The sequence below is a fragment of the Pleurodeles waltl genome, chromosome 11 (genome assembly GCF_031143425.1).
Source record: "Pleurodeles waltl isolate 20211129_DDA chromosome 11, aPleWal1.hap1.20221129, whole genome shotgun sequence".
Lineage (NCBI taxonomy): Eukaryota > Metazoa > Chordata > Amphibia > Caudata > Salamandridae > Pleurodeles > Pleurodeles waltl.
The window spans coordinates 173,806,259-173,831,537 of NC_090450.1; the positions used below are offsets into that span (position 1 = coordinate 173,806,259).

At 45.0% G+C, this 25,279-nt stretch overlaps 1 protein-coding gene across 1 annotated transcript in view; it reads left to right on the forward strand.

The window, feature by feature from the left end:
- Nucleotides 1–769: 769 nt before the first annotated feature.
- WWTR1 (WW domain containing transcription regulator 1) overlaps nucleotides 770–25,279 on the forward strand; it is a 163,266-nt gene continuing 138,756 nt past the window's right edge. The window contains exon 1 of the mRNA XM_069213373.1: nucleotides 770–1,809. Within this exon, the coding sequence (XP_069069474.1) occupies nucleotides 1,376–1,809 (434 nt within the window). The 5' untranslated portion in view covers nucleotides 770–1,375. The remainder of the gene's footprint in view (nucleotides 1,810–25,279) is intronic.

The following is a 25,279-nucleotide window of genomic DNA, read 5'->3' on the forward strand; positions in this document are numbered from 1 at the left end:
GGAGGGTCTTTAGTGAATCAGACAGCTTCGCTGTCATGTTGCCTGCGACATACCACCGGCACAAATTAAGGAACGATACCAAGTTCCTCCTGGCATGCCTTGCGAGGTGACTTTTAGTGGGTAGACGGTACGAACAGCGTCTAGCAGGCCACTTAAAGGCCATACAATTGCAAGGGACCCTGAGTAGGAAGGGTAAAGGAACCAAATTATCACATTTTTACTGAAACGGCAGAAAGCGGGCGTCAAGTCTTGAAGAGAGCATTTGGGGATTGCGAGGTCACACCTATGGCACACAGCGAAGGCCTGTGGATATCACGTCCCCCAAACTCGCTCTTGTGTTTGTGTGACACGGGCCGGGCAGAGCTTGTTTCTAAGAAATCGGACACTACGGGCCCTAGGGGCACAGGGACGCCCTCCGCCTCCTCAGCTTTCAGCACTGACGTCAGTCGGCCGCAGTTTATGATGAAGCCCCCTTCCCCCTCCTGACTAAATCAGAGCTGGGTCCGCTGCCCGGAGCGAGTGGAGGAGGAGGAACGTGCGCTCCAAAACACTCCGAAAGTTGTGCACCAGTGACCCCGCCCCCTAGCCTTCAGGTTCTAGGTCTGTCCCTTCAGCCCTGCCGCCTCTGATGGGCGGGATCGCGGGGGCGGCCAGGGGGCAGGCAGACAGTAAGTCTGGTTCTCCCCTCACCCCTCCTGTCCCAGGCGCAGCTCATGAATATACAAGAGACCAACTTTATGCCAAACAGCGGCGCCCTAGCGCTCTGCCCTCCCCTTCCTGTGGGCTGCTTCCCGAAGTTTGCTCGGGGTAGAGTTGGGATGCGGTAGGAGCCCGTCCGGGACGGCGGGAGTGAGGGAAGCGGGCAAGCCTTCACACGGGTGACGTCACGCGACAGAACCTTCACCGTGCGGGACCGGACCTTGTACCGTGCGGGACAGAATCCAAACTTCCCTGCTGTGTGGTCACCATTCTGGACAACCGCAGCGGGGGTCCGAAACTACCACCGAGCAGGTCTTAACTGTTACTGCCTCTGAAGTATTTTTAGTTTAAGTTGTATTTTATCGAACTTGTGTACTTTTTCTTGGAACTTTTGCCAGTGTTTTCCTAAGTGGATCTGAACTTTCCTTGTCGCGGAGCGTTTCACTGTGAGCAACACAACTTTCTCTGGCACGGCACACTGCAGATCTGAACTGTGTTTTTTTCCGCAGCGCTGCTGTTGGCTTGATCTTGGCATTAATTGACGGTCTGAGTTTCCTTGCGTGGTTCTGAACTTCCAGTAGTGTTTTTGTGTGAAACACTGGTCTTTTCGTGGTGCTCCACTTAGGCCCCGCAGGGCAAGCCCTTGTGGTTGTGCACGACCTCTGTCGGGCTGAAGATGAACCAAGCCCCAGTGGTGCCCCCGCCGGGGCAGCAGGTGATTCACGTCACCCAGGACCTGGACACTGACCTCGAGGCGCTCTTCAACTCTGTGATGAACCCCAAGCCCAGCTCGTGGAGGAAGAAAATCATGCCCGAGTCCTTCTTCATGGAGCCGGACTCTGGCTCCCATTCGAGGCAGTCCAGCACAGACTCCGGAGGCCTGCCCCCGGTGCCCCGAGGCTTGCCCCCGGGACTGGTGCAGCACGTCCGCTCACACTCCTCCCCGGCCTCGCTGCAGCTGGGGGGCCCCGGGGGCCCTGCCTCGGCACCCCCACCGCAACAGCAGCACGCACACCTCCGTCAGCAGAGCTACGATGTGACAGACGAGCTGCCCCTGCCCCCCGGGTGGGAGATGGCCATCACCCATACCGGCCAGCGCTACTTCCTCAAGTAAGTGGACCGTGACGCTTGGGACAGAGCTGCGGGGGAGGTGGGGGGCGGGTGGGGGCTAGGGTGCATAGGAAGGGAAGGTGACCATGCAGGCTAAGATTGACCTTCGAAATCCTGGTACAGGGTCTGCGTTGGAAGCACCTTGAGGTCAAAAAGTATCCCACAGGTCAGAGATGCGCCATGAAGTTAGAAGAAAAGTGCAGCCTCTGACAAGGCTCAGAGTGGGGTCGAAGGTCCAAGGCCGGGTCACGTGATCACCCCCCTGTAGAGGCTAGAATTCTTTTCTCGGATAGGTGTCGAGTGGTCGCCTGCGGCACAGCTCCTGGATGCCTAACTGGCGAAGACCCCCATCCCTCCAAAAATACATTTTCTCAAGGGACCACAGACCCTACTAACTCATGGGTGGGAAATATATGATCATTCTCTTCCTCTCTCTCCACCCCTCACAGGGACAGAGTTCTGACAGTGAGGACCATTGGTAGGTAGGGTGACCAGCACACACTCTTGCCACTAACACTTCTTCCATGAAAAACTGCCCCCCCAGCTTCGTGGTTAAGATGCAGTTTATTTTTTGACGGTTGGGGCGCTGGTGTACGAAGCTGGGGATGATAACCCACTCCAGCAGTGGACAGAGATGTAGGCTGTGGAGTTTTGTTACCCTAAGAAAGACGTGTTGCCCATGTCATCTATGGCCCCACTAGTTTCCTAAGAGGCCATTGTCCATTTTCATGAAATACTTTGTGCCTCAAAACATGTATTGGGAGAAGGACTGCCACATGTCACAGGTAAGGTTCTCCTGACAGCTAGGAAGTATCTGGGGTCCGCTGGACGTGCCATTAACCCATCACCTAAAGTGGCTCTTTTGTGCTTGCTGACAAAGCCTCTGTGCTGGTGGGACAGAGCCCACATTTTCAGGAGGGACAGATTATCGCATACAGTGTCAGAAGGGGTATATGGCCACCAACCACACTGGCAGCCTCTGAGGTCCACACTTGGTGGAGATTATTCTGGTGTTTACAGACAACAACATTTCGGAGAAAAAATACAATGTAGACAAAATATTGTGTTAGGAATATTGTGGACAGAAATATTTGGAAGGTACGTTTCTATAGGTGAGCAACGTTTTACTATATATAACTTAAGATATATGTACCTTGGAGCTATATATATATATACATATCTATATCTTCAAGGTACGTAGATGTGGAGTTAATCTGTATTTACATATTTGCACTTATTTTCGCCATCGATATTTTACACTTAACATTCTGTCCCAAAATATTTGATTTGCGTTTCCGGTATTCTGTCAGTGATCCCATTATTTCTACCATATGCTGACCAGAGATATGTCCTGATCAATGAGCCTTATGGTTCTTGAGATATGATTTGGGATTACAAATACGGGAACGTGACCTTTACCCACACCATTCGGAGATATGTCCTCAAACAGGTGCCCAGTGATGGCATCAGGGTATAGCATTGGAAGCAATTTGGCCTCTTTAAAAATGAGAGAGTATTGTTGCCCGCTCCAGCCTGAGAAGTGATTGTGTATGGCCTAGTATGTCGTGCACAAGCAAGTTGAGAACAACATAAAACACATTGCAAGGTGATACCAAGTTAATTCTATCTCACTCTCTGTGTCTCTCTCTTACCCACACAAGGGGCTATTCAAAAGGAAAACTACACTTTTCAGTAAGTTGCATGTCTACCTTGACTCTCACTTTTGAGTACCTTTACACTCAGATTTTGTGAATAGCCAAAAGTAGTAAAGTTACTCAGGTGCAGAATTATGCTCTTCCATCCCCAGAAAAAGTGCCACTGCACTCTATGCCACTTCATGGTGCGCCTCTGTCCTCTGACCTGTGTCATTTTGCTCTACGCCAGGGCACTCTTAGCCACTCTAAACCACTGCACTTTTTGTCACTGCCATCTACACCACTCCAGTTTAGACCACATCAATCTACTCTGTGCAACTCCACTATACACCACTGTACTCTATGCCACTCTGCAACACTGCACTCTGTGCCCTTGAACTCTATGCCAACACACTCTGTGCCAATGCACTTTACTCTAACACTCAACTCTATGCCCCTGCACTCTACGTCAATCCACTATATGCCATGCTAAGATGCGCTGCACCACTGCGCTCTATGCAACTGCACTCTACACCACTTTACGCCATTACACTCTATGCCACTTCACTCTACTCTGAAACACTCTACTCTATGCCACTGCAATCCACGTGACTCTACTCTTAACCACTGCACTTTACGCCAATGCACTCTATACAACTGCACTGTCACTGCTCTCTACGCACTGTACTCTACATCACTGTACTCTACACCACTGCTCTCTACGCCACTCTACTCCACTCTGACACTCTACTCTGCACTATTCCCCTCTATGCTCCTCTGCTCTACGCCATTGCACTCTGCCACTGCACTGTATGTCATTATGATCTACTCTGCACAACTCAATGCTACTCTACTCATCACCACTCTTTGCCACTCAGCTCTACGCCACTACACTCTATGCAACTGCACTGTATGTCACTATGCTCTACTCTGCACCACTCAGTGCTACTGTACTCAGCACCACTCTTTGCCACCCAACTCTGCTCTGCCCCACTGCCTTCTGCATCAATCCGCTGTATGCCACTCTACTCTGCACCACTCTACACAACTGCGCGCAACAGCACTCTTCTCTACTTTGTGCCACTCCACTCAACTATGCACCACTCTAATCTACACCGCTGCATTCAACGACGATGCATTGTATGACGCTGAATTAAACAGCACTGCACTCAGTAACACTCTACGCCAATGCACTCTACACCAGTCCACTCTTCTCTATGCCACTCCAGTGAATGCTGCTCTGTGACTCCACAGTGTGCCACTTCAATACACTACTCTCTCTTCCACTCCACTGTATAAGACTCTACCTCACTCTTCACCATTCTACTCTACAACACTCAGAGACACTCGCCTCTATGCTAGTAACTTTTAGCCATGCTGAACAGCAGCCACGCTGGTGTACCCCAGGGCTCATACACACTGGCAGAGCCAATAGCTCCTGCATGGGCAAGACCTATTAATTTTGCCAATGCTTGTTTGAAAGAAGTAGATAATTTTAAGTGAATAACACCCCCATCCAAAAAAAAAAAAAAAGCTGTGCTTGGAGGCTGTTGGAGGGCAATTCTTTGACGAGAGTATGGGGGAAAAGTGTGTGACTTGACAAAGAAGTGATGTCAGACTTCTGAGAGTGCATCCCAAGCAAATGGAGACAGTATTCATAACATGAGCCACTGCTTCAGGCAAGAGCCCAATGCACGGATCGCGGCAAGCTGTAGGACAGTACTTGGGGTCCCGCGCATGGGATAGTGGCCAAAAGGTGCTTCCTCCAGTGCCCACTACTTGCCAAAGCACAGTGTTACTTGGGCGCATAGCTGTAGCAGAGGATCTGAGGTCCCTTGCATGGGCACGCCTGTGATATTTCATTAGATAGCCACAGGACATTGGACCACCTCCGGTTAAATTTTCCAAGGAGAGTCAAGCAAATGAAAATGGGCGTTGTACACTGGTGATACATCTGAGCTCCTCACAGCCGCAGTGGTCAGGGCAGAGAGGGTGTGAGGCCCCATGTAGGAGTCAGTGTCTGTTTCTGAAACAAGCAGAAGCCTATAGCCTCTGGTAGGAGCTCCTGGAAGGGTCTCTGGTCATTGTAGATGTCAGAACTCCACAGTCAGAGATACTTCTCAAGTGTCACGTGACAGCCAGGTCTAGCCCCTCATGATAATCCTCTCTTGTGTGTTGTAAGATCTCGGTCTTCCAGGCTGTCTCAGCTCTCGGAGATGGCCTAGTGTTTCTTGGTACAGCTGCTTTAATTTCCTTCTGAGGTGAGGGACACATCTGAAATGCGAAGTACTGGAAAGGCGCCTGTTTCTTTCTGCCTCTGCCTCTTAGCGTTTAAAGTGCAGGTTAGTAGCTCTGTTGATCCAGAAGGACAATTGATTACGTTTGAGCTGACGTTTATGACCTGAAGGACACAGCCATCCTGTGGGTGAGATGAAACGAAGGACATCGGCAGGTTTCGCGGATGTTAAACGGTCACCTCAGTGAATCAGAAATGTCAAAGCCTATTGTCTGCAAGATTGATTTTCCACTTTTTTCCCTGTGTTTTTTTTTGTCAAGTCGCATCCTTAAGTGAGTAATACACGCTTGCAACACAGATAAAAGGCGTGTACAGCTTTTCCAGCATTTTTTTTTACTATGAGGAAAGAGCCTGCTTCTTTAAAAGGGACTCGCACGTTTTTAAAATATCACGAACACCTTTCCAACTCTCCATTAAAAACCTGGGGGATGTACTGAGTGACTGCAGGTAGTAGAACATGTAACTATCGTGGTAAGCCTATATTTAAAAGCTTGCGTTTTGGGCAAATATTTCAACTAGAAATAGGAATAAAAGTGATTTGGGCAGAATTATCCGTTTGGTCAAGTGCGGAAGGCAAACTCTGTTCTCCTGCACCCATAGTCGACACTTCTATACCATTCCACAGGCCATGCAAGTCCACATGTCAGACCCTTGGACAGACCAGTGTAAAGGATAGAGGCAGTTCAAGGGGCTCTCCGGAGAATGGTGTCAAAACACACTTCAAAACCTAAGATGATAACTTCAAATAAAGTAGCATTCTAGAGTGCATTTTAATGAAATGTCTTTAAGTCGGCTTAGGGTGCAGTAGGTCGTTTTTTCAGTTTCTTTTCCATAGTCACGATGACATGCACGAGCCAGTGCTGGCCTACAGAAGAAACCCACATTTTCAAGCTGTTTGCTGACCGGAATTGTGAAAGTGACAGCAAAGATCTGTAATTTCCTTACTGTATATTTGTCCGATGCAACTTGGTAAGCATTGAGTTTTAAATTAGAGGGGTCGCAGTTGCTCTTCAGAAACCTAAATCAAAGACACTGAAATGCCTCCAAGCAGTGGTGACAGCATCGTTTGTGTTCATTCTAGTTGAGTTCCTACCTAAAAGAGATGCCAGCAGCCAGGCGGCGTGTTTTTATCAGCAACTGCATTTTGAGTGTTATATTCTGCTACGTGAGGCTACTTTTATTTGTTCCATCTTTGAAAACAGTTGTATGTCCAGTCAGGGTACCGACACCCTCCCATTGGCTGTGTGATGTTTTTGAAGGGTAAAACTCTTATAGGTAATGAAAGTCTTTGCTGTGGCATCTTCTGTCACTAATAATTGACGGGATATTAGAGGCTTTCAGTCAGGTACATTTTTAAGTCGATTTTTTTTTACGGTTAAAAATACAGAATATCCATAGTTCCCAATTGCAGACTTCGCCTGGAGCAGTGTTATCCCTTGTTCAGCCCATCCCCTGCTGAGCCTTTCCAGCTGTCCTGTTGACTGCTAGTAGAAGATTTGCTTCATTATACCTTCAACAAGGTGACTAGTGACATCACAGAGCAGGTATCCTGGACACAGAGGCAGATGACAGAACATAACCTCCCTAGAAACTGGCTTCCTTGGCAGCACCATGCTCTTACGGCTATACAGGCTGGGAGCAGTACTGAGTAGGTATGCTTAGAATTGATAAATGATCTACCCAGTTGTATAAAATCATGTTATTGGGATTTTTGAAATGAAGATGTCTTAAGCTACCTGTGATTTCCTACTCTCCAGGCATAATATAGGGGAAAACCTTCCATCCTGTTTATTTAAATTAAGCATCATTCTGTTGCCCCAGCCCTTTTGCCCTACAGGGGAAAAAAAAGAGATGTTTTGAGTGTCAGAAGTATTCTTAATGTCTTCAGCTAGCTATTGTACAGTTTTTAGGTCTAGCGCAAGTGATCTGGCCTGTTGTAATTTCTCTGTGGGCTTTTAACCACGCCCACTGCACGCCCACTGCACGCCCATCACTATCACTCGTTCATGGGCTTGTCTTTCAAAAGTCCTTTGTTATCTTTGGTAAATGCTTTACCTCAGTCCCTCCTTGGGACTGTTTTGTTACCACCATGGCCATCGGCCCTGTTACATGTATAATTGCACATTTGCCGATACTTTCGACTGCAAGCAAACTTCCTTTTCCTTTGTGTATCTCCTTCATGCTTATGCACGTGGTGGCCGTGGCGCATTGAATCTGCTTGCTTATGTCAACTGTTTTACTTTTCATTTTCAATTTATGTGGCACAACATGTCCTGTTAGGAATTTACAATGGTAATAACTCGAACAAATGTGAGACCCATTACATTACAAAACCTTGTTTTCACATCCATTGTATACTGGCCACTCTGCATGGAACTATAATGATTTTGTTAGCCAAACTTGACTCAAGTGATAATCCAAACATTGGGTGTAGTGACAGGGGTTGATTGGATTTTCAATTGTTGAATTTACTTATGACAAGTATACTCAGAAGAGCAGTGTCATGCTAGCAGAGGCTTTTTGCTTTCTAGAATCATTAGGAAAACCAGTGTTTGGTGATATTCTAGTGCAGATGGAGGCCAAGTGACTTGACTACCTTCTGAATGAACTACCATCTTCTCTATTTTCGATTTATTTAACTGTCTTCTACAGTATTCCTGCATCATGGGGCATTAGAGTGCATTACACTAATCATTTTCACCAAAGACAAATTAACACAAGACAAACATCATATATAATCCTCTCGGTTCACTGATATATTGGTATGGTTATCATCTGGAATGTAATTCTCGTCCTATTGTCTAGGCTTAACTGCAAAGTGGACATTTTTTGACAGTTGACTCTTGCCTCTTGAGCTGTCGCCAAGGCGCCATTCAACTGGATGAGAACAAATCTGCACTCACTCAAGTCTGAGATGTGCAGCAGCTGTTGTCATTACTTTAACAAAGGTTCATGGAGCAAGCGCTGTCTGATGAAATAGCTAAAAAATATTTGCGAAGGTCGTTAATCGAAAATGGCCCCTGTGAGAATGAACAGCAGCAGATGGTGAACATATGCACCAATCAGGCACAGTGAGCACAGGCATAATCTTACACATTATAGGGACATAATACTTGGACCTTAAGACCTCATCTTGAATCTATCTTCTCTTGAAGTACTGTATATCTGCTCTTAATTTGTGTTATTCCTTTCAAAAGGACAAAACACAACTTTGAATGGCTGAAGTCTCAAGGAAGTTCACACAACTTCATCTCAGAATTGCATTAGGGCATCTGGTCTTTGTCTTCCAGAACTTATTTGCAGTAGAATTCCTTGCCTGAAGGAGAGGGTAGCACATTTACTCCTTCCCCAGAGCTAGTAGATTCCAAACCTGCAACTGCCATAGTGCAGACCAGTTGTGTACCACGATTCCTTTTGAGATGTTCAATCTCCTGTGATTATTATTGAGAGTGACATTCATGCATCACTTCCTAGTTTTGTTTACCGGTGCAACACCATCTCTTCCCATGCGTGTGTGTGACTTGTTCATTGGTTTGATCAGATTTGGACTGCCATCGCTCTTCCAGGCCATTACATGTTTCTTGCCTTGGTTGGGTTTGCACTGTGAATCCTCTTCATAAGCATAGGTAGTAATGGATTGCTTGTTTCATTGCCGAATCTTTTTTCTTGTGTTACTGCAGCAGTAGTGCATTGGCTGGATCAGTTGCACACTGTGATATTATTCTTATGCCCATATGTTACCCATTTCTATCTTGGCTCAGATATGTTTTTTGTATTTATTTTTCCTTCATTCGATTGAATCAGTATATGGTAGATTACTCGTCATGTATGTTACTAGTTTTATTCTTTGACTGAATAAGCTTTGTATCATCATCATCCATTTTTGTGAACTTGTTTGCTGCATATTCTTGTTTTGATTTAGCATATGCCCAGTGTCTCCATGTGCTCATGTGTTTGTTCTTGTATTAGTTCTACCCGGTGTGTACTGTTGTTCTTCTTAACATGGATTCCTTGTTTAATGGTTACTCGAATGTGTATCTCAGTATTACTTAAAGAGTTCATACGTGGATTGTTTTTAAGGGGTAGGTAGTGTGCTAATTCTTTGGTTGCTGTAGGTGTGTATTTATAATCCTTACTTTGTGCTTATGTTGTACTTGTCTTTGTTGCAATTGACTTATCTTGACTAGTATGTGCCCTGTGCACCTCATTACTTAGTTCTCTAGTCTGCTGCCGACACTCTGTGTGTTTGCATTATCCATCACTAAAAGACTCAGCTATGTACCTCAGTGGCGTGTATGTAGATCATCTTGTTTTGTTTTTTGGTAATTGGCTTTGTCCCTCTGACTTTGGGCTGTGGGCATACTTTCTATGAGCAGTGGACCTCGCAGGTCTGTTTCCTTGTACTTTAGGCAGTGGGCCTCGATCTTTGCTTCTGTGTTTTGGGGCGTTCAGGCACTTGATATAAAGGCATCACCTATGTTTCTCTTTTAGCTTACCCGAGGAACGCTAAAACATAGGTGAGACCACTAACCTTCCTTTTGCCACTTCACGCTCAAGTAACATAGGTCACCAGACAAGGGTCAGAGTGGGGAGGAAAAATTTAAAGGTAATAGAGAAGTGTTAAATGAAGGCACAAAAGAACACTGAAAATCAGGGCTGAGCAGGCCCTCAGCAAGAGAACTGGAGCACTTTGGCTAAAGGCCAAAAATAAACGGGGACCAAAATTAAGGCACAAGTGAGCGAAAATCCTGTCCAAAGTGTATTTGAATGTGCAGCAAAATAGTGTTCCTTGTGTCGATGCGCTTTACATAGAGGGAAATTAGGTGTAGAGGACACCGGAAATGACTTGCAGAAATTGCTCTGATTATTTTAAGAAAGGATTAAAAAGTGGCCATTTTGCATTGATCAAAGTGCTGTCATGAGAGCGCCGCTCAAGGCACATGCTAGGATTACCATTGGGCAGGCTCCAGTAGTACAGTATAGAGTAGACTCAATCTTGGTTTGTATGAAGAAGACCCCGTTTCCTGAAGAACAGGCATTACCGGTAGAAGCCCAGATGAAATCTTGGTGTCAGCACACCATGTCACCAAAACCCCAGCCCAAATCAGCAAGTAGACTCCAATGGCCATCGCATCTTGAGGACTTGCCAGATCACCCACAGGAGTGGCACCTGCAGGCCAGAGGCATCACCGTCAACTAAACTCCATGAGACAGCGGTAAGGCCATAGCTGTCGCCTCAGCAGCTGCCCCCTCTAGGATGTGGACCGTGGGGACATGTCCCCTAGCAGAGCCAAACGGCAACATTCTTGGCTCCCTGAGGTCCACTCCCACGTGCTCATGTCCCCACCAGGAAACTACGGACCGGGCAAGGATCCCAGTTCTTATTTTATGTATGGTTCAACTACTGTATCCGTCTTCGCCTGGTTATGTTCTGGAGGGTGAGGTTGAGAAGCGAGTGACGCTTAAAAGCATCACCCACGCTGCCCATCAGCAGAAAAGAAACTGGAAATGCCAGTGTGTGCATGAGTCACGTGCGCCATCAGACCTCTTGCACGAGCTTGTCTTTCCTGCTCCCAGACACAGGTTGTGTCCAGTCCAGGTGTTCTCGGTGAAGAAAGCGCAGAGTGAAACGAGGACAGGGTGGCGCCTGGTGACTGCTGCTACGGGCTGGGCAGGCCGTGAAAACTAGGTTAGGAGTTTCACCCCGAGGGCGGGCTCGGTGCTGCCCCACTATTAAGTCCGGCTTCCCAAAACATGTTCATGCCCAGTTTCTATTTCATTCATGTCCTCGTGTGACTCGGCGGCATTTCAGTACATTTAGAGCGTTCTAATGGGCAAAATATCACACCTGACATTAAATCCCACATCATTGGTGTCCAGGAGACCCAGATCCATGCCTCATTTTCAGGACAACTATGTAAATGTGTAATGATCTCCCCTTGTGGTTGTGGAAGGCACATTAATGTGATTTTGATATCTCGAACTTCTGAGATGAATACAGCCCCAGGCTCTACGGTGCACACCCCACCATACCTATATTTCCGGCTGTGTTGATGCATTAAAGGCCTCATGGATGTTGTTATTGTAAAGGCAGCCTTAGCGTCCAACATACATGCTGCGGTATTTTCCACCAGCGTGCCCAGTCCACTTAGAATTTGCTGCAGCTCATACAAAGTCAGGCAGGTCTCAGTGAACTACACCGCTGACTCCTAAGGCGCTCAGTCTATGGGCTCATGGCATTCCCACACTCTGGCATCAGGTTGCATGGACGGTTCCCTTCGTCACAGGCCAGGATCCTTCGTGTGGGAAACGCAGAGCTCCGACCCCGGGCCCGTGTGTTTATATTCACACAACAAACACTGCGTCACTGAAGGAAACTACTTTGTCAGCGAGCCTCAGGTGTCCTTAGCGTGTGTGAGTGCAAATATTCGCAGCTGTAGCTGTGTATGTGTTCAGCAGTCAGTGAAAGAATGCTGCGCACAGCCCCAGCTGGGAACCACATATATTGGCGCCCCTCGTCCCTTACGGCCCTGTCGAGAAACTCAGGGTACGTGTAACCATCAGTGGCCCCTGTGAAGCTTACACTCGCGGCCCCAGTTCGTTGTTTGTTACTTTGGACAGCAGAAGGCGGGGACCCACGAACCACTCTGAGCCTCTAGGAGCTAGGTTTCCAGCAGGTTGCTCGGGCCTCTCAGATTATGTTACCTGGTGTGTACTCATTGATGCAGGATTGAGGAGGAGTGTCTCACAAAGAACAGCAGTCTATAGGAGATATATTCTATATGTGGGGCGCCTGCAATATTTACTTTGAATGACGTTTCTAGACACTATTTTAGTTGTCGTTTACTTAAGTACAGAAACCAATACACCTGCTGCATGGCAGTCACACCTCTGCTTCACTGTTGCGATGCAAGTTACTGGTGAGTTATGTGGTATTAAAGAGGTCTTTGAAGGGGCATCTATAGAATGGCATCTCGTGCTGCTTGCGAATCCCCACTGAATCATATCTGGAATCCGGGACCCGCCACATAGTCCTTGTGGCAAGACGGGGCCCACCAGCCCACGCAATTTCTATGATCTTAATCTCAAAACAAAACACAAAAATACAAAAACAAGTATACGACATACAAATGCTTAAATATTTTATTTTATTCCAATTACAATTAGAAAAGGTTTTCAATTTAGCTTCTTTACATATATTTTACTAATTTTAATGTATTTATTTTAATATGATTTAATTTTGTACAACAGTTGCGGATACCCAGAGTGGGCCTCGCGGACCCCACAGCACCCCTGGACACAGGTTAAGAACCACTGCCCTATGGTGCAGTGCCACATGCAACCCATGGAGCAGGGGACTCGTGGTGTCCCGAGAGTACTGACTTAGGGTAGTTGTGGGGAATCACCAGGTAAACCTGTGAAGTAAGGCCCTATAGGCCCCAAGGGTACCTCTAGCACAATAGCTATTGTGTTTTTTTGTGTTTATTTTTTAAGATGTGAACTAGACCCCGAGATGCTCAAAGCACCTCGTATTAAACAATTAGTGGCATAAACAGTGGCGGCTTGTAGCTTTTTAAAGTGGTGGGGCGAGTGAAGTGCCCCACCACTGCGCTAAAGAAAAAAATAAAATAAATAAAAACAACCCCTCTCTCAAAACCCCCAACATAAATCACCCCTCCGCCCTAAAGCCCAAATAACACTATAACACAAACACTACATGTATATGCACTACACACTTACATGCAGTACACATGTACATAACATTACACATTTTTTTTTAAAAAGGGACTTACCCACGGGCTGTACGTCTTCCTCCATGTGCTTCTGCTCTCCCATGCCGGAAGAGCTCCCCTAACCAGTCCAGGTGCTGCTATCATGCTGTTAACCAGCATGAAAGAAGCATCTGGATTGGTTGGAGCATCCTGGCTGGACGCTCGTTCAGGCTCTGAAGGCTGTGTCTGGTCTCCACACAGCTGTCTTAGAAAGCTAAGTGGAGAGCTTCAAAGTGCGCAGGTCACTTTGGCCGGCACAAAGCAGCCGGCCATAATGACATGCGCACTTTGGAGCATCCCTACCAGGCTCTGCTCCAGTCCTCTGTTGCCAGAAGCAGAGGCAGTCCTCTGTTGCCAGCAGCAGAGAACACACTCAGCATGTTTCTGGGCTGGTTCGTTGCGGGAAATAAATGGCAATGAAATCTTTTCATTGCCATTAAATCTTTTCCTGTGCAGCTCGCAGTGGGCGAGGGGCGATGCTCCCCTACCCTCGAGAAGAAACCGCCACTGGTCACAAATTATGTACAAAAACAATAATTATACGACTATACCATATATTGTTTTGAAAATTAGCATGCTGGAACTAGTTAAGGTAGCAGTGTGAGCTGCATTCTGATGACAAGGTTTATGATCATAATCACAAAAGACAGGTCATACTGTCAACTAGCCTGACTTGAATCATCTGAAGAAAAAATGGTTGCTAAGTTTTGAAAGTACATTTTTCAGCGGGATACTAGAGGGGCTGCAGTAGCATCGATAGTTGAGAAAGAAGACTATCAACTATCAAAGTATTTCTTGAGATGGCGCTGATTGAAGGTGTGCTTCAAAAAATAATTTTGAAATAGTTGAGCTGTCTGAGCGATTCTGCTTGGGAGCTCCTCATCTTTGGTGCATGGCCTCAGAAGAAACAGGCTGTGGAGACTTTCTGTTAAAGGACTTGCTCTGTAGGTCATTGTTAGTTTTGCTTCTCTCTGAGCAGGAGCCCTGAGATGGTGAGCTTCTGAGAGGTCTTTAAGTTTAGCGCCTGGAGGCCTTAACAGGCAATTTTAGAATTACTTCTTTCCTCAATTGGGAGCCACTTTGTAAGGAGACAGGGCTAATGTGATTTGAACATATTTGCTTGAGTTTAACACCAGCGTGGCAGCAACGTGCAGAGACAGCCTTTAATGGATCTACACTCTTATTTTGGCAATTCTATTACTCAGGGCCAGATAGAAGAAGGACTCTCACTGCATTAATCAGGTCATTTGGTGGTTGGAAGGCTTTGCAACTTTGAATAAGTCTCAGGGTGGAAAAATGCTCCTTTGGATAGATTATTGGGGTTTCAAGCTTCAGTTTCCTCTCCAGTGTGATTCCTAAGTATTTTGTAGAAGCAACAATTTCGCCCTCAAAAAGCTCCAGATTGAATTGCATTTCTCCAGTTTTCATTAGATGGAAGTTGAGTTTGGGTAAGAGGAGAAGGAATTGTATTTTTAGCTCATTTCGTTTTTATTGTCAATCTAATAGACATTTTGGTTGTTAGTCAAGCAGGAGAACAGTATTTGATCGGAATTTGCTGACACTCAAAGGTATAACTGGGTGTCATCGGGCTAGTGACAATGCAGCAGGGATAAATTAGTAATTTCAGCCAAGTTTACAGTTAAAATGTAATGTTTTTTGGTTGTTGGTGAGATTGGGCCAGCTGTCTAGCATGAGGTTTATGTTTTATTTTTACTTTTGATCTTCATTTTTGCTAGGGGGTTGTTGTTTCACTTGTAAGTTGTTACATTTGATTAATAACAACTACTCATTAGGAAATGTTGCCATCCCCCTTCTAAGGTATAACCTAGTTTTTCTAGTCCAGGAGTCCTTTTTTTTTCAAAGTAACTGGAATACTCTGGAAGGTGCTCTTAGCTTTTTTAAAGCCTAGCACAAGCGACATATTAAAGTCTGTTGCATAGAAACGAAGAGTCTAGATAGGAAGGGAAATTTGTATCCCGCTGTTGTGATGGTGTGTTTTGTTTTTAGTGTTTATTTGTGCTGGTGGTTGCCGGTAGTGGGCTATTATTTTTTGTGGACCAGTTCTTAATTTCCTTCTTTGGATTTTGACCCAGATCAAGAGAGAGAAAGAAAGAATGGGAGAAAGAACAAAAGGGCCCATTTATTTATGTATGTATGTATGTATGTATGTATGTTAAATTAAACATAGTTATTCTCTTTGTTAGTAACGTTAAAATACATCCTCTCTACTTTTTTCAAAGAATTGTGTTCCATTCCCAAAAAAGTAATACTCAGTGATTGTCAGCAAAATTCCAAACCGAAATTGAGGCACCAGCAAGCGCTTGGTGTGCGCGCACCTCCACAGAGGCACACTCCTTTTCCCGTTTTTTTTTCTATTTTACAATTTCAGTGACACCCAAAAAGACAAACCTTTGAAAAAAGTTCAGCGGTCATAGAAGAACTTGCAGTGTTTGGTGCTCGTCTGCATGATGTAGGTAACACACGTGATGTATTAATTTGTCTTATTTTTGGCAGGTCTTCCTGCTCCTTTGAAGCGCGCTCCGCCTCTGTGCGCTGCCTCTGCCGTGATGGCTCCTCGCTTCTCACCTTTCCTGCTAGTCCTGTGTTTGAGTCATTGCACTCTGGCGCCTACCACCATCGCCTGCATGGATGCCGCTTTACTTGTATCCGCTTCCAGTTCCTGACCTGCCCCTCCTGTCCTGTCGCTTCTGGCTCTTATCTCTGCCTCTTGCTAGTTTCTCTGCCTCGCCCCCGCCCCCTCCCCCCAACTGCATTGCTTGCTCAACGCTTCCAGTAATCATTAAGTGAGCATGAAACTGACTAATAGCCACTTGACTTCTAGGTGTTTTAGGGCAAGGAAATCTGCTCAGATGCAAATAATCTAAGTAAAAAAATGTGCTTCTTATGTCAACTTTTGCATAGGTTGATATCTCTTTCTTCCACAGAAGCAGACATCTGTTCCATTACTGCTTCCACATAATGCTGATATTACACATTTGACGTGCGCCCTCAATTTAAGTTGCCAGGGTAAATATTGTTTAACCAGTGTATATATTGCAGTTTCCTTTAGGCGGTCATGTCGTGGCACCAGCTGATGTAGGTGAACAGCATTTATTAGCATATGCCACCTTACTCCTACAAATGCCTAAAACTGGGCTCTCAGTGATTCTAAGTAGATTTGCACTGGTGAGAATTTGGGCCATGAAGTTGTCCCTCTGCAGGAGAACTGTGCCACACTCGTGGTCTGTAATATTCAGTGCGGGTGCCCACTTTGTTTTAAGATGAGAGGTGGCATCATCCTACAACAGTTTTTTTGATGATCAGATCATAGCACTGAGGATCTGCCCTTGCATATCTCCCTTTTCAAGCAGCATCAAACTCTAAATCAGTGCCTCAAGAATATGGCACCCAAAGTCATTAGAAATGTGGTGCATCCACTCTCTTACTATTGTCCAGTAATGGCTATTTTGAGATTTTATGTGGTAGGCTCCACCCAAGACTTCTTAATCCAGCCACCCCCCAAGACTTCTCACAAGCCCTGTCTTTGACTTTTTGTTTCTACCTGCGTAACCCGCATGCTCAGTTGAACCATTTGTGCAGTGGCTGTTTTGACCCATTCTTGACTCCTTGTCCATTTTCCTAACCCAGTCGTCCCACTCTTTTATTGGTTCCTTATCTTCTTGCCCCACTATTTATCCTAGTTTTTCCTTGGTGGTCAGTTTGCCCCTCTACACCCACATTCACCTAATGCACCTGTTGAGGACTGATTTCCTGTGAAAACTGGAACAAAATGGGTTGCAAGTTCCACCCAGACATGCCATTTTCACTAATTCCTCTCTTTCTTTCCAGCTTCTTAAACAACCATCTTTGTTGGTCTTCAGGTTGTGCATTGCATATCAGGCCCCACAGGTCGTTCTGACTCTGTAGACACTGGAATTGCTCTGACCAACAGATCCGACCCCTGAACTCACCCTGAGTTTGATAACGCAGGTATGGTCTTTCCATCTCGAAACCCACTCATTCCAAGGCTTTGAGAGGCTGCATATGCTACTCACCAAAGTGGGACCATGACTACCTCTAGCAGATTCCTTTTTAGATCCTCCTGGTGTTTCCTCAGGCTGCTGTATAATTCACAACCACATCCATTCTCTCTGAGAAATGTTAATCTACCTATCCTCAGTGCACTGGAAGGACAATAAACATGGTCCGTTCTTCTGCAATAGTTTGGAGTTTATCATTAGGTCTCACCTACCAAACAGTGCAAGCTATCTCTTCATAAAACGACCTGGTGTGAGGTTACTCTGGGTATAAAGCCCTCTCATTCCATGCCATTGTTTTTTTTTGTCACTCTCATTTGCTTGCCTTTATTTTTGTCAGCGTATGCAGGCTGTCTTTTTGGTTAAGCACTCCATGAAAGTGCCTATGTTTTCCAGCTGTCTCCCTTGTGCGCTTCTCCTCCTGCCACAGCTGCTCTCCATATTGCTCTTTCACTCCGAACTGCTTTTCCCCACCCCATCAGTTGTGGTCCTGTGCTTCTCCCCCTGCGTTGCTTTCTCTCCTGTTTACTTCTCTGCCTACAGCTCTTCCTTCCTTTCTCTAGCCCATGTGCTTTTTTTTCCCCTATGCTTCACGCTACTGTCTCTCACCCATGTTGCTTCCTCCACCCATACCCTCTGTGTTGCTTTGCCTCCACTTCCGTGTTGGTTGCGCCTCCCGATGTTAGTTTGCACCCCTCCCCCTTGTTTTTTCCTTCCTCGCCACACTCCATGTTGCTTTCTCCACCAGTGCTCTCTGTGTTGTTTCCCTTCTTCCCTCACCTGCGCTTTGGAGAAAGATTCAACTCAAATCAGTAAATCAAAAGAAAAAAAAAGGACTAGGTTAATTTTCTAGGCACATGCATGCATGTTGTGTTTGCCTAAAAAATGACGCAGTCAAACCATAGGTTTTTTTTCTAACTGGTGATGAGTCCCAAAGACGCTCCTGATGGCTTTATCAATGTTCGCATTTTAGTAGCACTTCCAGAAGGAAAACTGGTATTTGTTATAGGCCACTGACGATTGAGTTTAGCAAATTTGAGGACACAATTTGCCAGAGACTTCCATTTTTCTCAAGGCCTCCACTGTAACTCGTAATAATGGCAATTATATATGATACATATCTGAAAGCGTTTACACTCTGTGTTATACCTACACCTCTCTACTGCATACACACACCTGGGGAATGTTTCTTGCTTTAAAAATAAAATGCAAATATAAGTGTAATGTCCTTCTGTGGCATATTGAATGGGCTCTTCATATCAGACATTCTATTTCATTTTTTTTGTACTTCTGACCTTGTAACAGTTTGTTTTCAGCATTTAAAAGTCCCATATCCTAATTTTTAGATGGTTTAAACCCGGTTGCCTTCGAGAAAATCCTCCCAATTCTTCCCAGCTATCACAGCAGATATTTATAATTATTTCAATTAAAGCTTGCACCATTTACATAGTAACTTCTGTCTGCGTATTTACCCTTTTATATTGACAATTTCAAGATCATCCAACAGAAAAGGGAACGCTTGTCCAATTGAGTTGTTTTTTTGACAACTAAGAGCGTCATGTTGTAGATCCGCCCCTCCTTCCATCTCATTACTTAGGCCAGTGGTTCTCAACCTTTTGACCCCTGTGGATCCCCCCACTTAATCGTGACTGAAACCCAGGGACCCCCAAAGAATCACTGTTCGAATCCAGGGACCCCCAACTGATTAATTACTTGAAACAGGAGACCCCAGCCTAAGCATTTCCGATGATTTGAACCACAAACCATACAGAAACAAACATTAGTCATTTATTTAATTCACAAACAAATATTTAAAAACTCAAAATTCTAATGGTAAGGTTGATTCTTTCCTAAATTCAATTGAGGCCCCTAGTTGTCCATACTACATTCTGTTTGATGCACTTGCACTGCTTCCACTAATCAAAATGAGGGCACTAACTTACTTTTTAGCCTCCAATTTTACATTTCTTCACATTTATAAAACGTTTTAAAATGTTCAGATTTACATTTTGCTTTTTTAAATTACATACCTTTTGTTAATACTATTTAATTTTCTAAGCAGTCGCTGAACCCCGAGTAGGCTTTACAGGCCCGAGGGTTCCCTGGACCACAGGTTGGGCAGCACTGACTTAGGCCATTAAAGCTGAGGGTGCTTACCTGCAAAGTAAACACAGTATGAACTAGCCCTAGGGTAAATGGTGACCACTGTCTGTCACTTTTGATATCAGTCACCAATCAGGGCATACCCAACACTCGGGCCTTTCTCTGCAAATCTTCCCGATAGTGCGAGGCTTTATATCCCAGAGTGTCCTAGACTTTTTTTGATTGATATGTCCTTGCTCTTCTTTAGAAACCCGCATTGTTCAGTAGTTTACTGTTGCTGCCTCTGTAATAATGCATAGTATTTTTTGAGTTACAGATGCCCATAACTTCAAACATATGCTCATGCCAGTTCTCTAGGGTCCCAGCCAAAAGGTTTCAGACCACGGTTTTGCCACTAATAGGCCTATCAGAACTGTACATAGATGCAGGTGGATAAATAGTTGTTGATATAATTGGGGTTTTTGGAAGAAGAAAAAAGAGAGACCCTGTAGACAAGTCAAAAAAGGGGTGTGGGGTCGATTACCAGATGTCCTCATAGAGGAATTGATGTCAAGCTAGCCATAGTCAGACACTAAAGTGAACAGAACCCTGTTCAATCCCTGTTCTTGTGCGACCAAAACATAAGCCCAGCCCTTTAGGTTGCGTAGGTCTCAGTTGATATTTCACTGCTGAATTGTATGTCCAGAAAATTTATTGAGAAAATACTCAGATTAGAAGTACGTTGTGGGATCAGGAGAATACAATAACTGGGCAACACATTGAATGAGGAGTTAGGTTGACCTCTTTACACAATGAGGCTTACGAACTGATTCAAACCACTTTTGGACATAGTAGAAAGTTGGATGCTTGCTAGTCTTAAAGGTCAGCACTAGATCAGACAAATATCCTTCACAGTGACTACTTAAATGTTGTTAGACCCAGCTTACATAGTCCATCCTTCACAGTGACCACTTACATGATGTAAGACCCAGCTTACATAGTCTATCCTCCACAGTGACCACTTACATGATGTAAGACCCTTCACAGTGACCACTTACATTGTGTAAGACCCAGCTCACATAGTCCATCCTTCACAGTGACCACTTATATAATGTAAGACCCAGCTTACATAGACTATCCTCCACAGTGACCACTTACATGGTGTAAGACTCAGCTCGCATAGTCTGTCTCCACAGTGGCCATTTAAAGGTTGTAAGACCCGCTCACATAGTCCAGTCTTCTTTCTCTGTGTTCTGCTAACAACAAAAAGAACGTCTCTGGTACAAAAGTTGTGATGACGGACTTCTGGCGTACGGAATATTTCCACTGTCTAGCAGTAATTTTACCGCAGTTTCAAAGTGAAGGTCTAACTATAGAGTGATTCCTTTTCTTATGTGTTCATTCTCTACCCCAAATTTCTAAGCAGAACTTGAATAAAGCTCTCTTCTTGTGAACAAGATTTATTGCATGTACTGTGATCTCTTTCACCAGTGAAAATAGTAGAGTAGTTTCTAGAATATCATCTATTGTAGGATTTCCCCTGCTGGCTAACAGAAGAGGAGAGTCTTAGTCCACTGTGACATAAAAGGGTATAGTGACTTAAAAATGTATATATATCACATTTTATTGCTAATAATGTTATAAAGTGTACCAACTTTACCAACTAAAAGTGCATTCTGTTTCTCTTATTTTTAGTGTTTTGTAAATCCATTTCTGATGTAGGCGGTCTTCCATTGTGTAAGCTTACCTCACTGGCTGAAGTAGTAAATAGGAATAGAGAGGACAGGGTGAGATTGACAGTTATTGAAATTCTGTGTCTTGGTGAAGAGGACACTTTTCTCGCTGCTACAGTCTAGGGATCCAGGAGCACACCCTAGAACAGAGGTCTTCAAACTGGGGGGGAGGGCCCTCTTAGGGGGGCCTCAAGTGATCTGGGGGGGGGACGCCAGGCTCTAGCCAAAAGAAGCATTATAGAGATAACAGGGTTCTGTTTTAAGCAGAAGCATGTTATTGCATTTTTTAAAAGGTAACAGTACTTAAGCGCAATGTTTAAATAGGTCTAGACATATTTGAATATTGCCATCTTTATTAAACAATTGTGAAAAATTCTGAGGGGTGGCCTAATGATTTGTATTTTTCAACTGGTGGGGCGCGGCATTAGAAAGTTTGGAGACCACTGCCCTAGAAGGAGACAAAGGGTAGATGAGGTTGTAGGAGACCAGGGGTGAGATGAGGTAGTTCAATTTCTGTCTCTTCCCTGATGTTGTGTCTCCGGTAGGAAGGCAGTGACCTGCAGTTCTCCCAGCACAGACGCTTAGTTGCAGGAAACTGGGGCAAATTAACCACTTTATCCACTTTTAAGTAGGGAAATCCTGTTTTGGGATTAAGAGATTGCATGTTATGTTTTCACCTGTCTCTTCCATACAAGCATTGAGTCATCACTAAATTTAGCCCAGGACATTTTTAATTTTTTGTTGTATGACAGAATAATTAATACCTGTTCGAACTCCACCCCTGCCCATATGAAATGTAAAGTTTATAATGTGAACATGTCGGGTATTTGGGATATCTGACTTTTTTTTATTTCATAATCTTTAAGTGAGAAGTTTGTTTTTGTGCGTCCTTAGCTCTAGAGGTCAGTGTGGTTGAGGTGGTGCTGCTGCCATGATCATATGCCTTAGAAACAAGCATCCATGCTTTTTGAAAGGGGAAAGGTCAGTCAACCTTTACGATGCAGAGAGAGTGAGTGAGGACAGTCTACCACTACAATGAAGAGTGAGTGAGAACAGTCTACTGGTATGATACAGAGAGAGTGAGTGAGGATAGTCTACCGGTAGGATGCTAAGAGAGTGAATGAGGACAGGCTGTTGGTATAATGCAGAGAGAGTGAGTGAGGACAGTTTAATGCTATGGCACAGAGAGCGCGACTAAAGACAGTCTACTTTTACAATGCAGAGAGAGAGAGTGAGGATAGTCTACAGTTACGATGCAGAGAGAGTGAGTGAGGATAGTCTACAGGTACGCTACAGAGAGAGAGTGAGTGAGGACAGTCTACCAGTATGATGCAGAGGGAGAGTGAGTGAGGAGAGGCTGTTGGTATAATGCAGAGAGAGAGAGTGAGGACCGTCTACTGGTAAGATGCAGAGAGAAAGTGAGTGAGGACAGTCTTTTGGTATGGTGCAGAGAGAGTGAGTGAGAACAGTCTACCAGTATGATGCAGAGAGAGAGTGAGTGAGGACAGGCTGTTGGTATAATGCAGAGAGAGTAAGGGAGGACAGTCTACAGGTAAGATGCAGAGAGAAAGTGAGTGAGGACAGTCTTTTGGTATGGTGCAGACACTGTTGGTCTGTTGCAAAGAGAGGATGAAAAACATCATTCTGTAAGGAGAGTACAGACAGCAAGCAAATTCAGTATTTAAAGATTCTGAGTGAGCTAGGTCAGATTATAGGTATTGTGTATTAAGAAAGAGGAAAGTCAGTCTGTCAGCATGGTGCACAGGACAAACTATGTTGGTACGGTTCACAGAGAATGAGTGAGGTAAGTCCATTGGCATGGTGCAGAGAGAGTGAAGGATCTCAGCCTGTTATCACGGTGCAGAGAGAGAGAGGGAGGTAGGGAGGATGAGGGATCTCAGTCGATTATTATAGTGCAGAGAGAGTGAGCGAGTTAGAGAGATGAGGGTTCCATGTCTATTTTGTAGTTCAAAGAGAGTGAGCCAGGTATGGTGGATGAGGAATCTCAGTCTGTTATAGTGCAAAGAGAGTGAGCGAGGTAGAGAGGGTGAGGAATCTGTCTATTATGGTGCAAAGAGAGTGAGTGAGATAGAATGAGGGATCTCAGTCTATTGTTGTAGTGCAGAGATAATGAGCGAGGTAGGGAGGGTGAGGGATCTCAGTCTTATTATGGTACAGATAGAGTGAGGTCAGTCCCTTGGTGCTTTACAGAGAGAGAAGTGAGACAAACCAGTGGTATAGTGCATAGACTGTGAGTGAGGTTAGACTGTTGGTATTGTTCTGAGAGAATAATCAGGGTCACTCCTTTGGCATGGTGCAGAGACTGATCCAGTTGAGTCTATCAGCACCATAGAGAGAGTATTTAATGTCTGTCTGTGTATGGTGCAGAAAGTGCAAGTGTGGTCAGTCTGTTAGGTGTGGCACACTGATTGTGGGCAAGGTATGGTCATTACTGTGGCCAGAGAGCTTAAGGAAGGTCAGTCGGCTACAATTGTTTGAAGACGGTGACGAGGTCAGTTGATTGGTACATTAGAGAGTGAGTGAACATGGTTGATCTATTGACATGGTGCAGTGAGAGTGAGCTAGGTCAGTTTATTTGTTTGGTGTAGGAAGAAAGTGTGGTCAGTCTGTTGGAACACTGCAGCGAACGTAAACTAGATCAGCCTAATAGTACAGTATAGAATGAGTGAGCAAGGCCAGTGTATCAGCACGCTGCAGAGAGTGAGTGTGGTCTCTCTCTTGGCCTGGTGCGAGGTAAGTCTCTTGGTCTGGTGAGTGAAGGAGTGAGAGAAGTCTGTCTCTCAGTATTGTTAGGAGATTGATGATAGCTAGTCTTTGGATGTAGTCAATGAGGGAGAAGCAATATCAGTCTGTAGGCATGGCAAAGAGAACATAAATGAGGTTGGTGTACTGATAAGGTTCATAGAGTGAGCAAGGTCATTCTATTGGTGTCTGAGGAGGGAGGGAGCGAGGTCAGGCTAGTCTCTTCTCTAATAAGCGTGCAGTTGACTACGTTCACAAGTGAAGTCACCAAACCATGGTATGATAATTGCAGCCTATGAATGTCAACTCATGCTTGTGATTTCTGCTCAGCTTGAATGGTCCATGCATGCTCTGAAGTTCTGGAGATCAGTGTACGGGCCCGGTTCTTCCCAGGCCATCCAACACAGGCACACCTAACAGTTTCCTTGGGATTCCTTTAATTTGGAAATACAGACAGCCAGCTTGCTTATTTTGTCAGTACCCCTGTAGTGGTTGTCTCTGTGGTCAGCGTGAAGACATGATAAGAGAGTAAAAGCTTTGTGTTGTGATCCAAGTACCCATTCTTCTACAAGGATTTCTGCTGCTTTGCATCTTATAGTAACCTCATAATTGTGCCTATAAATAAGATGAACTTTACTTCCTATCTGTACAGAACTGCAGGAAGAAACAGCCAGGGTCTGTGGGGAAGGCGGCGCCTTTTGAAATCCCCATATCCTCATTTAGTTTACCATGGGCGCATTCTCTAGATTCATGTTTGGGGTCTGAGATTGACAAAGAGGTTCTCTTCCGACTGGAAGCTTTGCTAGGCTGCCAATGGAGTCCAGACGGTCAGCTCTCTTAGTGTGAATGTTGTTAAACATTACCATAGTGGCTTAGATGTGAGAGATCCAAAGATAAATCAGTCAGATCTGGCTGGAAGCAGAATCTGGTTTGGTCCGTTCACCCAAGACCTTTGATGCAACATGGACATGAAGTTTCAGTGAAAATCATGTTTCCTCTCTCTGTTGTTTCCACTAATTGAATAACTAGTTCATGGTGTATTTGAAGGTGAGCCTTCTATGCATTTTAGTCGAGATGGAGATGTCATCAGCAAGTATTCATTCGCCAGAGGCCTCTTCCATCAGGTGCAGAAGAGCAACTCTTTGAACGTAAT